At 43.2% G+C, this 12,567-nt stretch overlaps 1 protein-coding gene across 2 annotated transcripts in view; it reads right to left on the reverse strand.

Annotated features, from left to right (window-relative positions):
• ARHGAP10 (Rho GTPase activating protein 10) overlaps positions 1 to 12,567 on the reverse strand; it is a 264,608-nt gene that overhangs the window by 123,344 nt on the left and 128,697 nt on the right. For both annotated transcript variants that reach the window (XM_060178991.1, XM_060178990.1), the window contains exons 11-13: positions 7,810 to 7,891; positions 4,832 to 4,877; positions 113 to 178 (exon numbers count right to left, since the gene is read on the reverse strand). In XM_060178991.1, coding sequence (XP_060034974.1) covers positions 113 to 178; positions 4,832 to 4,877; positions 7,810 to 7,891 — 194 coding nt within the window. The remainder of the gene's footprint in view (positions 1 to 112; positions 179 to 4,831; positions 4,878 to 7,809; positions 7,892 to 12,567) is intronic.

Genomic DNA, 12,567 nt, shown 5'->3' on the forward strand with positions numbered 1-12,567 from the left:
AAACTAATTATTTCCTCTAAAACACTTAACCATGCAATAAGAACTCTTGATGACTTAAATTTTACCTACCTAGAGCCTTTCATGAATAAAATGATCTAGATAATCATGTTACCTCGTGTTTCAACCGCACTGATGCATTTTCTAAGAACTGTGAAGCCCATCTTATCCAGCTGCGCATCTGGAAGAAATACAGTTATAAAACATAAAACAGGTATGTTACTTAACATTTCTATTCTTCATGAAACAAGAGGAAAAACATCTAAATGCAATCTGATTTTTATTTCCCCATTTAGGAAATTCTCTGTGAAGTACACCAAACATTTACAGAATTAATTACAGGGTTTTCTCAAGTGTCCGCAAAACTCATTTTTCAAGGTCAGCACCACCCTGTCAGCAAAATCAGACAAAGACATCACAAGGAAAGAAAATTATCAGTTCATACCCCTGTTGAACATAGAGGCAAAACAACTCAGCAAAATTTTAACAAACTTAGTTAAACAAAACACTAAAAGGGTGGTGTGTTGTGACCAAGTGGGATTTATACCACAGATATGAGGATGGCACAACATTCTTTAAAAAATGAAAAAAAAAATGGCAAGATCTAGGCCAGGTGATGATGGTGTTTAGAACACAGCTAGCTACCAAGTGCAAGGACCTGGGATCAAGCCCCTTGTTCTCACCGATGGAGGTACCTCATCATCAGCAACGAAGCAGTGCTGCAGGTGGCTCTCTACCTCTCTTTCACCCCTTCTCTCTCGATTTCTTTCTGTTTTATTCTTTTTCATTTAATTATAATTTAATCATAAATTTAAAAATAATAAATACTTTTAACTGGTAAGATCATACCAATGGATGGATACACAACAAAATATCTGACAAAACTCAACATCCATATGTGGTAAAATTTCTGACAAACTCAGAGAGCCCATACCTCAACATAATGAAGGATATATATATAGTAAGTCCGCCGCTACCATCATACTATTTACCTCTAAGGTCAAGACAAAATAAGGATGACCAGTCTCTCCAATTTTTTTTTAAATATTTATTTATTTATTCCCTTTTGTTGCCCTTGTTGTTGTTAGATAGGACAGAGAAAAATGGAGAGAGGAGGGGAAGAAAGAGAGGGAGAAAGAAAGATATCTGCAGACCTGCTTCACTGCCTGTGAAGCAAACCCCTGTAGGTAGAGAGCTGGGGGCTCAAACCGGCATCCTTATGCCAGTCCTTGCGCTTTGTGCTATGTGCGCTTAACCAGCTGCGCTACCGCCTGACTCCCAGTCTCACCACGTTTATCTAACACTGTCCTGTATGAGGCAAGAGAGAGAAAAAAAAAAAAAAGCATCCAAGTTCAAAGAAAAGTAAAACAGGAAAAAAAAAAAAAAGAAGGTAAAACTGTCACTATTTACAGATGGCATATTAAAAAACAGAAAACCCTAAAGACTCCACCAAAAAATTCTGTAAGAACAAAAGCATACTAAAGTTGCAGGATATAAAATCAATATATAAAACTCTTGCAGGGGTTGGGCAGTAGCACAGTGGGTTAAGTGCACACGGTGCAAAATGCAAGGACCAGCATAAGGATCCTTCTTCAAGTCCCCAACTCCCCACATGCAGGGGGTTGCTTCACAGGCGGTGAAGCAGGTCTGCAGGTGTCTATCTTTCTCTTGCCCTCTGTCCTTCCCTCCTCTCTCCATTTCTCTCTGTCCTATCCAACCAACAATGATATCAATGACAAGAATAATAATAACCACAACAATGATAAAAAAAAAACAAGGGCAATTAAAGGGGGGCGAGAATAGCCTCCAGGAGCAGTGAATTCGTGGTGCAGGCACTGAGCCCCAGCGATAACCCTGGAAGCAAAATAAATAAGTAAATAAATAAATATGAAACTCTTGAATTTTTATGGACTGATAACAATAAGAAAAAGTGAGGAAAGAATCCCATAAAGAACTGCATTTGTTTTATTTATTCATTATTGGATAGAGACAGAGAGAAATTGAGAGGAAGGGGGAGACAGAGAGGGAGAGAGAGACACACCTGCAGCCCTGCTTCACCACTCATGAAGCTTTCTTCCTGCAGGTGGGGACCAGGGGCTAAAACCTGGGTCCTTGTGCATAGTAACGTGTGCACTTAACCAGGTGCACCACCACCTGGCCCCCAAACTGCATTTTTTTTCTTAGAGTAAAAAATACCTTGGAATCTATCTTTAAGTTAAAGGTCAAGTATTTACAATTTAAAACTATGAAATGAAGGTTAGGGAGACAGCATAATAGTTATGCAAGTGACTTCCATGCCTGAGGCTCCTTGGTCCCAGGTTCAATCTTCAGCACCAGCATAAGACAGAGCTGAGCAGTAATTACACTCTGGTCTGTCTCTCATTAAAATAAATAAATTTGTATTAAAAATTTTTTAATTAAAAATATGGGGGGGGAGCGAGCAGTAACAAGCTGGTTAAGAGCAAATGGAGCAAAGCCCAAAGACCGGTGTTAAGGAACCCAGGTCCAGCCCCTGGATCCCCACTTGCAGGGGGGAGTCACTTCACAAGCAGTGAAGCAGGTCTGCAGGTGTCTATCTTTCTCTCCTCCTCTGTCTTCCCCTCCTCTCTCCATTTCTCTCTGTCCTATACAACAATGATGACAGCAACAATAATAATAACAACGATAAACAACAAGGGCTACAAAAGGGGAAAAAAATAGCCTCCAGGAGCAATGGATTCGTAGTGCAGGCACTGAGCCCCAACAATAAGCCCAGAGGCAAAAATAGATAAATAAAATTAAGTAAAAATATGAATGAGAAATTCATTTATTTATAGGAGCTAAAATATCCGATATTTGTAGCCAATAACATACATCTATATTTTAATTTAATATAGAAGTTAATATTTGATGCAATGAAAATATATTGATACAAGATTTTTAGGGAAGCTACCTAAAAGAAATAATTAAATCACATTTTGCCTCTATTCCAACAGTTTATTCTTTAAACTTATATATCTGCATAAAGTTTGTTAAATCACTTCAGAGTTGGAGAAATACCACAATTTTTTTTAAGCTAGAGGAAAAAAAATCTAATGGACATTTTAGAGAAATATATTTAAATATTCTTTATAAAGAAAAATTTAAACATACAGAAAAGAATTTCATATTTTATAATATACTCAGTGTCAAAAATGTTATTTTCATAATAAATTTAAAACAGATGAGAAAGGTAGCACAAGAGATTACTTTGAAAATATGGTTTCACAATTTTAATACAGACGGTCTATGATTTGGCTGGTACAGTTGTATCTTAATAAAAGACAATTCTTGTTACAAAGGTGAAGGCAGGAAACATGAATAATCTGAATTTTCAAGCAGGAAACAGTAACACTAACTCAACATCCATGAGTACAAACTCTGCAGTTTAATGTTAAAAGTTGGAAGAGGATTTTAATGAGGAAAATCAGGCATTGATTTCCTCTCTAAGGATAGACTGTTCACAACATTTTCTAAAATGCAAGTGTGTTTCTGGTTAACACAAATATCTTTTCCCAACAAAGAAATGGCTTTCATTTCTCTATGGAAAATAAAGATAGGAGGAGGAAAGGGAGGGAGGGAGGGAGAAAGGGGGAGGGCAATAAGGAGTGGAGAAGTGGCAGGAAAAAAGAACATGGGAGGAAGAAAGAAAAAACAAGGAGGGGAGTCGGGTGGTAGTTCAGCCGGTTAAGTACACAGGTGGTGCGAAGCACAAGGACCGGCGTAAGGATCCCGGTTTGAGCCCCGGCTCCTCATCTGCAGCGGAGTCGCTTCACAGGCGGTGAAGCAGGTCTGCAGGTGTCTCTCTTTCTCTCCCCCTCTGTCTTCCCCTCCTCTCTCCATTTCTCTGTCCTGTCCAACAATGATGACATCAATAACAACTACTACAACATTAAAAAAAAAAAAAAGGCCAACAAAAGGGAATAAATATTTTAAAAAAAGAAAAAACAAGGAGAAGGATAAGAAGTCCACCCACCCACAGAGTCACAGAGTAGCAAAAGAGTGGGTGCCTGAGCAGTTCCAGAGCTGGGCCAGGAGAGGTGACTTTAAGTCAAACACCGGCTCAATTGATAAACAATCGCCAGAATTCTCAAATCATGTATTAGACATGTTATGCCTGTGTTTTATGTGTATTATATATTAAGGCTTTCCTTACATACTCTAGGCAGCTGATCAGTGCAGCCTTAGTTGCTCCAAAGACATCCCAAGTAAAATCATAATTCTGGATATATTCCAGTGAAATCCAAGAGTCTAGAACTTGGCAGTACTTCCTTATTCTCTAGCAAATAGTCTGCATGTGTAGACAGATGACTGTCTTAGAGTATCTGGATCTATCTGGCTGGTATTATTTTCCAAGGTGCAATAATATACTATTAGTACAGCCCATACTCAGCAACTGTATACATAAAAAATGTCAAGAGTGCGGTGAGGGGGCAGAGGACACGAGGCCTGTGAGCTTCCTACCCAGAGACGTTTACAGCTCAGGATGATGAACACTGCCTACTAAAAACTATGAAATGTTCATTTATGGTCAGAGGAATAAATGTCAAAGTGAAATGCAGAGAATGTATGCTTTGTGTAAAAGCAATTGTAGTTAAAAAAAAAAAAAAATGAAGGAAAGAACCACAGATCAGAGATGGAACCAAGAGATAAGGTGAGAGGCCCCCAGGAGAGCCTGAAGAGGTGCATCCCTTGGAGGACTGGCTAGGGAGGCTGCAGACAGCCAACAAAGCCCAGCTGCCTGACAACCCAGTGTGAGAACAAAGTAACCAGTGGGAAAGGGAGCAGAAAATCATGGCTATAAATCAGCACTTACTTCCTTCTGGTCTTGGGATGATGGCTCTATTAAAACTCTGGTACAGCTAGGAAGAAAGGAAAAAAAAGAAAACAGTATTTTTATCAGACAAATGTTCCAAGTAGGTATATTCCCTATGACCAACCCCTACCCCAGCCAAGAAAAAAAAATCGGTACTGATTAATTACAGACTGTGATCAGCTGCAAAGAAAAGTGATGAAAGGGGGCATCTAGGGGCTGGGTGGTGGTGCACCTGGTTGAGCATACATGTTACAATGTGCAAGGACCTGGGTTCGAGCCCCCAGTCTGCACCTGCAGGAGGAGGAAAGCTTCACAAGAGGTGAAGCAGTGCTGCAGGTGTCTCTTTGTCTCTCACCCTCTCTATCCCTCCCTTCCCTCTTGATTTCTGGCTGTATCTATCCAATCAATAAATAAAAGATAATAAAAAAATTCAAAAAAAATAAACAAAATCTTAAGGAGAAAGAAAAAGTACATTAAAAAAAGGAGCATTTAGTTGTTATCTCTGAGGTTTGCCACAGTATCAAAAAGAAAAGGAAGGTATGTGATGCCAAGAAGCCACCGAATACCTGCATAAATTCAAAGCATTGCGCCATAAAGATAGAGAGGGGCAAGCAAATTGCTGCTTCCTGCTCAGCAAGATGAAGCTCAGGTTTTCACAGCTATTTCTCAAATCTGGTATTTACTGAAGAGTTGACTCTTGCCCATGATTTAAACAATTACAGCTGAAATAGGTAGGTGGTAATTCCAGGCTGCCTTTAAGAATTCAGGCACGGACACATTATTCGCAAGGCAAATCTAATCATTCATGGCTTGATGTGCGGGATATGATCTGAGAAAGGGCGACGCTGGGTGGCTTCATTGTTGCATGAGCATCCAGAGCGTGATTTCACAGACCTAGAGGCCCAGCCCACAGCACATCACTGCTGGGAGCTCTGCCATTCACACATGTACTCTGTCAGTGTCCAGAACTTTTCATCAGCTTTCTGCCTACAGGCTTGATGCCTGCTACAAATCCACTGCTCCTGGAGGCCATTTTTTCCGTTGTTGTCATTGTTGGATAGGACAGAGAGAAATTGAGAGAGATGGGGAAGACACAGAAGGGGAGAGAAAGATAGACACCTGCAGACCTGCTTCACCACTTGCAGGTGGGGAGCTGGGGGCTCAAACCAGGATCCTTATGCTGGTCCTTGCACTTAGCACTAAGTGCATTTAGCCCAGCGTGCTCCCGCCCAACCCCCCCCTTCTGCCTATGTCTTAAGCTCTATTCAGACACCTCTGATGACTGCTTTTTCCACTTTCAAACCATACTCTTGTCCTCTTTATAAAAACCCTTGCACAATGGCAAATGCTGGCCATCTGCTTCCTGTCTTGGTTGCTTAAAAGAGTCAAAATACTGAGGTAGAGTTGATTTCAATTGGTCTTATGTTGCTTTTTATAATTATTCTCATAAAGTTTGTGATTCTCATAATCTGATAAAATCTCAACTCCTAAAAGCCACCACCAGTCTCCGGAAATGAAAGTGATTCCCAAATCAAGCAGCAAATGGATTGGACTCTTCTGTCAAATGCTGGATCTGTATCACTGCCTTTAATTTATTCCGCAAACCAAACTGAATACTCTCAGAGACCCATTCACTCAGGCTACTTCATACTCTCAACCATCAGGCTGAGCCATAAACTGTCAGGAGCACAGCAAGGGCCGGGTGATAGCGCTTCCGGTAAAGCACACCTGTTACCATGCGTGATGACCTAGGTTCAGGTTCCCAGCCTTCACCTGCATGGAGAAAGCTTCACAAGTGGTAGGGCAGTAATATAGCAGCCAGCCAGTCAGCCAGTCAGTCAGTCAGTCAGTCAGTCAGTCAGTCAGTCAATCTCTCTCTTTCCCCACCCCAATCCTCTATCACAGGGGAATATAACCCTTTTTCCTAACAAGTCAATTTGATATTTATATTTGTAGACTATACAAAATTATCAACTTTAAAATTATAATAGGACTTAGGCACTGGCAAGAGAGCTCGCTGCTTTTCCACATGTGCAACCCAGGTTCCAGCCTGGCCCCCACTGCATCAAAGTGGTGCTGTGGTCTTGGTTGGTCAGTCAATCTGCTACCTCCACCCCCACCTCTATCTTTAAAAATAAAGCACTTAGTGTTGCCGTATTTTTTTTTTAAATCCCTATATTTATTGAATTTCAAGTTCTGACTATGGCTGCCTTAGCAGGGACAAATGGTATATGGCAGTATATGGCCAGCAGGCCGAATGCGCCCCACCCCGGCTCTATCAAAACAGGAGGAAAAGGCTGCCAGGAAGAGTGAAGCCCTACAGGCATCAACCCCCAGCAATAACCCTGGTGACCAAAAAAAAAAAAAAAGAGCAAGTCACAGTGGTCACTCACAGTGTCACCTGCACTGCTTCATCTCCACTGAGATGAAAATAAATAAAATGCAAATGTTTGTGGAGGTCCTCACCCTCAAGGCTTCTAGCAGGCAGGAAGGGAGAAACTGAGAAGGTAGCTGACTTCCTCCAGCAAATCAGAATGGTCACATCAAGAAAAAACAAAAATTGGGGCCAGGTGGCAGCATACCTGGTTGAGCACACGTTATAGTGCACAAGGATACTGGTTCAAACCCTGGGTCCCCGCCTGTAGGGGGAAAGCTTTGCAATCAGTGAAGCAGTGCTGCAGGTCTCTCTGTCTCCCCCTCCCTTCTTGATTTTTCTGTCTCTATCAAATATCTATCTTTTAAAAATTAAATAAAACCAGTGTCTTTAAAATCAATCAAATTCCCAGTCAAACTTGAGCTGCTCCCTTGAGCTGAATTCTTAGAATCCCAAGTTGCTTCCCAGATGGAGGTAAACAAACGCCCACTTCAACTGCATCGGGGAGCATGCTTCTAATACCAGGACCCCAAGATAATATAGAAACGAGCACAGCTCAGATCCAGAGGATGTGAAAGGAAAGCCCACCACTGGGGATCCTTACAGCTTCTTTTCCACCCAGAACTTCCAGCCACTGCCTCCTCTCTTCTTCAGAAAATGCCTGCATGGTCAAGGAGACGCCAGGCCTGCAAGAAACGGAAACAGATCAGGTTAGCCCAGATTGCTGAGAACAAAGTGCCTCTTTGAACAATGACTTCCTCAAGAGCTTTTGCGGCACTTCCGTTGTGGTGTTTGATAACTGGGATGAAGGACACATGCCAGAAAACAGACTGTTTGACCCTTTTTACATGTTGAGTGCATTTGCATTCTCAGCCCATCTTCAGAGCTCAACTTTAGCAAAGCTACGACACTGTGCCTGTCATACAATGATGCAACATTCATCTCGTCCCCACAATTCCAGCAAGCACCCTTCCATCCTTCCTACTCTCTCTGAGAAGAATTCCTCTAGTCACTTTTTTTACATTGGATCATACAGTACTTGTCTTTTAGTGACTGGCTTTATTTAATTAGCAGAAGACACTCCATTTTTGTTGATGTTGTAATATATGTAAGAATTGCCTTGCTTTTTCAAGGCTGAGTAATATTCCCTTATGTGGGAGAGACCACCATTTTGCTTATCCATTCATCCTTGGGTGGGCACATGGATTGCTACTACCTTATTTTTTGGTTGTTATGAATAATGTTGCCATTAACACAGGTGTACAAATATCTCCTGACACTCTTGTTCTCCATTCTTTCCGGTAAAAATTCCTGGGTCTGACTAAGTGAGAATTATTAGTTTGCTCTTTGATTCCATTTCCAGGTTAAAACAGCTCCTCAGCCCTGTGGAATCTCTGAAATGATAGATATGTTTGTGATGACTGTGTCTGGGGTTCCTAGAGAATCTCAGGATGGGGACTGGTTGCCAGGGAAACCAGCCACATGATTTTGAGAGTTAGAAGTTCCTCTCAAAGCAAACCTACACACAAACCTTTGTGGGGAGAAAAGGGGCTGGAACATGCAGTCACCAATAGTCAATGACTTGACTACTCCGACATGAGGCCTCCATAAAGATCACTGGGGTTTCGAGAATTTCCAAGCTGGGGAACATGTGGCGGTAAAGGGAGGATGAGGCACCCACCAAAGACATGCAAGGAGCCCCAATCTTGCCCTGGACCTAGGAGGAGGAAATCATCAGAGTGTCTCGAAAACAATCCAAGAAGGGGGGTCGGGCAGTAGTGCACCGGGCTAAGCACACACAGCACAAAGCCCAAGGACCGGCACAAAGATCCTGGTTTGAGCCCCCAGCCCCCCACCTGCAGGGGGGCGGGTCACTTTGCAAGCAGTGAAGCAGGTCTGCAAGTGTGCCCCCCCCAGGGTTATCGATGGGACTCATTGCCTGCACTATCAATCCACTGCTCCTGGAGGCCATTTTTTTTTCCATTTTATTGCCATTGTTGTTATTGCTGTTGGATAGGACAGAGAAATTGAGACAGGCAGGGAAGACAGAGAGCAGGAGAGAAAGACACCTGCAGACCTGTTTTACTGCTTGTGAATGCAGGTATCTTTCTCTCCCCCTCTCTACCTTCCCCTCCTCTCTCAAATCTCTCTCTGTCCTATCCAATTAAAAAATGGCCATCAGAAATTGGGCGGTAGCACAGTGGGTTAAGCGCAGGTGGCGCCAAGCACAAGGACCCAGTGTAAGGATCCCGGTTTGAGCCCCCGGCTCCCCACCTGCAGGGGAGTCGCTTCACAGGTAGTGAAGCAGGTCTGCAGGTGTCTGTCTTTCTCTCCCCTGTCTTCCCCTCCTCTCCCCAGTTCTCTCTGTCCTATCCAACGATGACGATGGCGACGACGACATCAATAAAAACAATAAATACAACAATAAAAAAAGGAAAAAAATTGGCCACCAAAAGCAGTAGACTCATAGTGCTGGTACCAAGCCCAGCGATAACCCTTGTGGCGAAAAATAAGTAAATAAAGAAATTTAAATTAAAAAAATACAAATCCAAGTAGGCATAAAAACCAGTGTCACCTTACATACACCATGCCTGCAAGCAGTGCCTCAGACCTGAGCCAGCTGGGTCTCTGCGGAACAGAGCAGAGAAGTCAGCAAAGGTCTTGAGAGGCGGGAGGTAAAGTACACACCTTTCACCTGCAAAAGAGACTTCTATTTCTGTTTACATTTTGACAAATAATAACATGGTAACTCAAAACAATTGTGTTTGAGAATTAATTCATCACACTCCACATCCTTCAAAACACCTGACACCTGCAACACATTGCTGGAAGAAGTGCATCAGTCACCGGTGTCGCAGAAAACTGGGTTCCCAGCCCTTCAAGGAGCTACTTGCTTGCACTCCCAGCTCCCTGAGCCCCTCCTGCTGAGACATAAGTACAGGAAGGAACAAGAAAACAGCGCTGGGACCCAGGATGGAGCTCAGAGGAAGAGCACATGCTTCACAGGGATGAGGTTTAGGTTTGATGCCCCATATGCTCTTGGGCTCGAGAGGTAGCTAACCAGGCAGGGCAGGCATTTTGCCATGCACAGGGCTCAAGTTCAAACCTGGCACCACAGAAAGCTGTGGTATGTCGCCATCTATGTCTCTCCCTCTAAATGTAAAAAAGCAGCCAGGAACTAGTGAAGTCACGCATGTAAGAGAGGCCCAGGATCAAAAAAAAAAAAAGGTAAGATATATCCCATCCTGGGAGCTGGGAGCTGGGAGCTGGGAGCTGGGAGCTGGGAGCTGGGAGCTGGGAGCTGGGAGCTGGGAGCTGGGAGCTGGGAGCTGGGAGCTGGGCGGTAGTGTGCCAGGTTAAGCACAAATAATAGTATGAAGTGCAGGGACCAGCGCAAAGATCCCAGTTCAAGTTTCTGGCTCCCCACCTGCAAGGAGGTCACTTCACAAACAGAGGAGCAGGTCTGCAGGTGTCTATCTTCCTCTCCCCCTCTGTCTTCCCCTCCTTGCTCAACTTCTCTGCCCTATTAAACAACAATGGAAAAAAATGGCCGTCAGGAGCAGTGGATTCATAGTGCAGGCATCAAGGCCCAGCAATAACCTCGGAGGCAAAATATATACATTACGGCACAGGCGGGCATGTTTCCACCTACAGAAAGGAAGAAAGCGGGAGAAGAAGAAGAGGAAAGAAGGACAAGTATCCCTTCATTTCAGGGAGAAGCTAAAGCAACATCACTGGCTCTACTGAAGTGAGGAGATATGAGAAAGCTCTAGTCTGGGTTTCTTGGAGCCAAGCCCGCAACAAAGCATCGCACCCGTCCTGCCACGGTCTCTAATTCTAGCAGAGCTCACTGCCACCAATGGACGCACAGCAAGCGGCCAGGGTGCACCAGATGTGGCGCTGGGTTCTGACTCTCTACGCCCAGCAAAGCTGATTCTAAGTCAATGCAAAGGCAGTTTAGCAGGGACGGGTCTGTGGCCAGGCCACCTGCTTTCAAAAGCAGCATGTATGATATGCAAAGATCATGTGAGTATGCATGTATGTCTATGTGTGTATAGATAATCTCAAGGGAAAACTGCACCAGATGAAAGGCAGCAAATTCCCAGAATAATTTGCCTTACCTGAAAACCCTAATTACCACCTGTAGATTTAACACCGAGAATAGAAGTCTGAAGAAATGTAGCTCAGACAACTTCTTATTCTTAAATCAGTACTTCTTGTTCTTAGATGATTTCCTGTCATTCACTCTTTTTTTTTGGGGGGGGGGAGGTTTTTTATGCATCAGGAAGATGCCAGGACATGTAGAAGCAGCAGTCTACATAGCTATTATCTTTATATTTCATACCACAGCTAGTGATTCTCTTTCAATTGAATTTTTTCCAAATAGAATTGTTACTGCTAGAGTTTCATGCCCACACAATTCTACTGTTCCTCAGAGATCCCTAGACTTTTTTTTTTTTATAGAGGGTGAGAAACAGCAGAGTAGTAGCATAAGACGGCTCGTGATGCCTCCCCTCTGCATAGCAAGAGGTTCAAACCTGGAGGGAGAAAGACAGACACCTGCAGACCTGTCACCACTTGTAAAGCATCCCCTGCACGTGAGGAATGGCATCTCAGTCCCAGGTTCTTGAGCATGGCCATATGTGTGCTCAGTCAGGTGCGCCACCACCCCACCTCACTCAACTGCATTGTTATGGTTCTAGCTAAGCACCTGGAAGACATGTGTCTTCCTTACATCCTACCTCATAGATCAAGGAACCTAAAAAGGCAGAAGTGGAGAAAAGCATTCTCAAGACATATGTGAGTGGCACGTTAATGAGATTATTATTGCAATCAGAAAAGTTTAGAGGGGGACCTAAGTTGCAGAAGCCAAAGCCTTTGGTGGCAACAGTTAGACTATTTTACTGCCCTTCTCATCATCGTCATCATCATTACAGGGATTAATGGTTTACAGTCAACAGTAAGTACAGTTGTTGGTGCATGCGTAACATTTCTCAGTTTTCTTCAAAATATTCTCACCCCCAACCTTGTCCTCCTTCATCACCTCGCATCAGGACCTGAATACCAGCACCACCACCACCCTAGTCCTTTGCTTTAGTACAGTACACCAGACTCAATCCAAATTCTATTTTGTGTTTCCCCTTTCTGTTCTTATTTCTCAACTTCTGTCCATGCGTGAGTGAGATCATCCCATATTCCATATATTCATCCTTCTCTTTCTGGCTTATCTCACTTACCATGATTCCTTCAAGCTCTTTTCAAGCTGAGATGAAGAAGGTGAATTCATCTTTTTTTTTTTTTTAACCAGAGCACTGCTGAACTCTGGCTTATGGTAGTGCCAGGGATTGAACCTGCGACTTTG

The sequence above is a fragment of the Erinaceus europaeus genome, chromosome 19, assembly GCF_950295315.1.
Source record: "Erinaceus europaeus chromosome 19, mEriEur2.1, whole genome shotgun sequence".
NCBI classification, from domain to species: Eukaryota; Metazoa; Chordata; class Mammalia; order Eulipotyphla; family Erinaceidae; genus Erinaceus; species Erinaceus europaeus.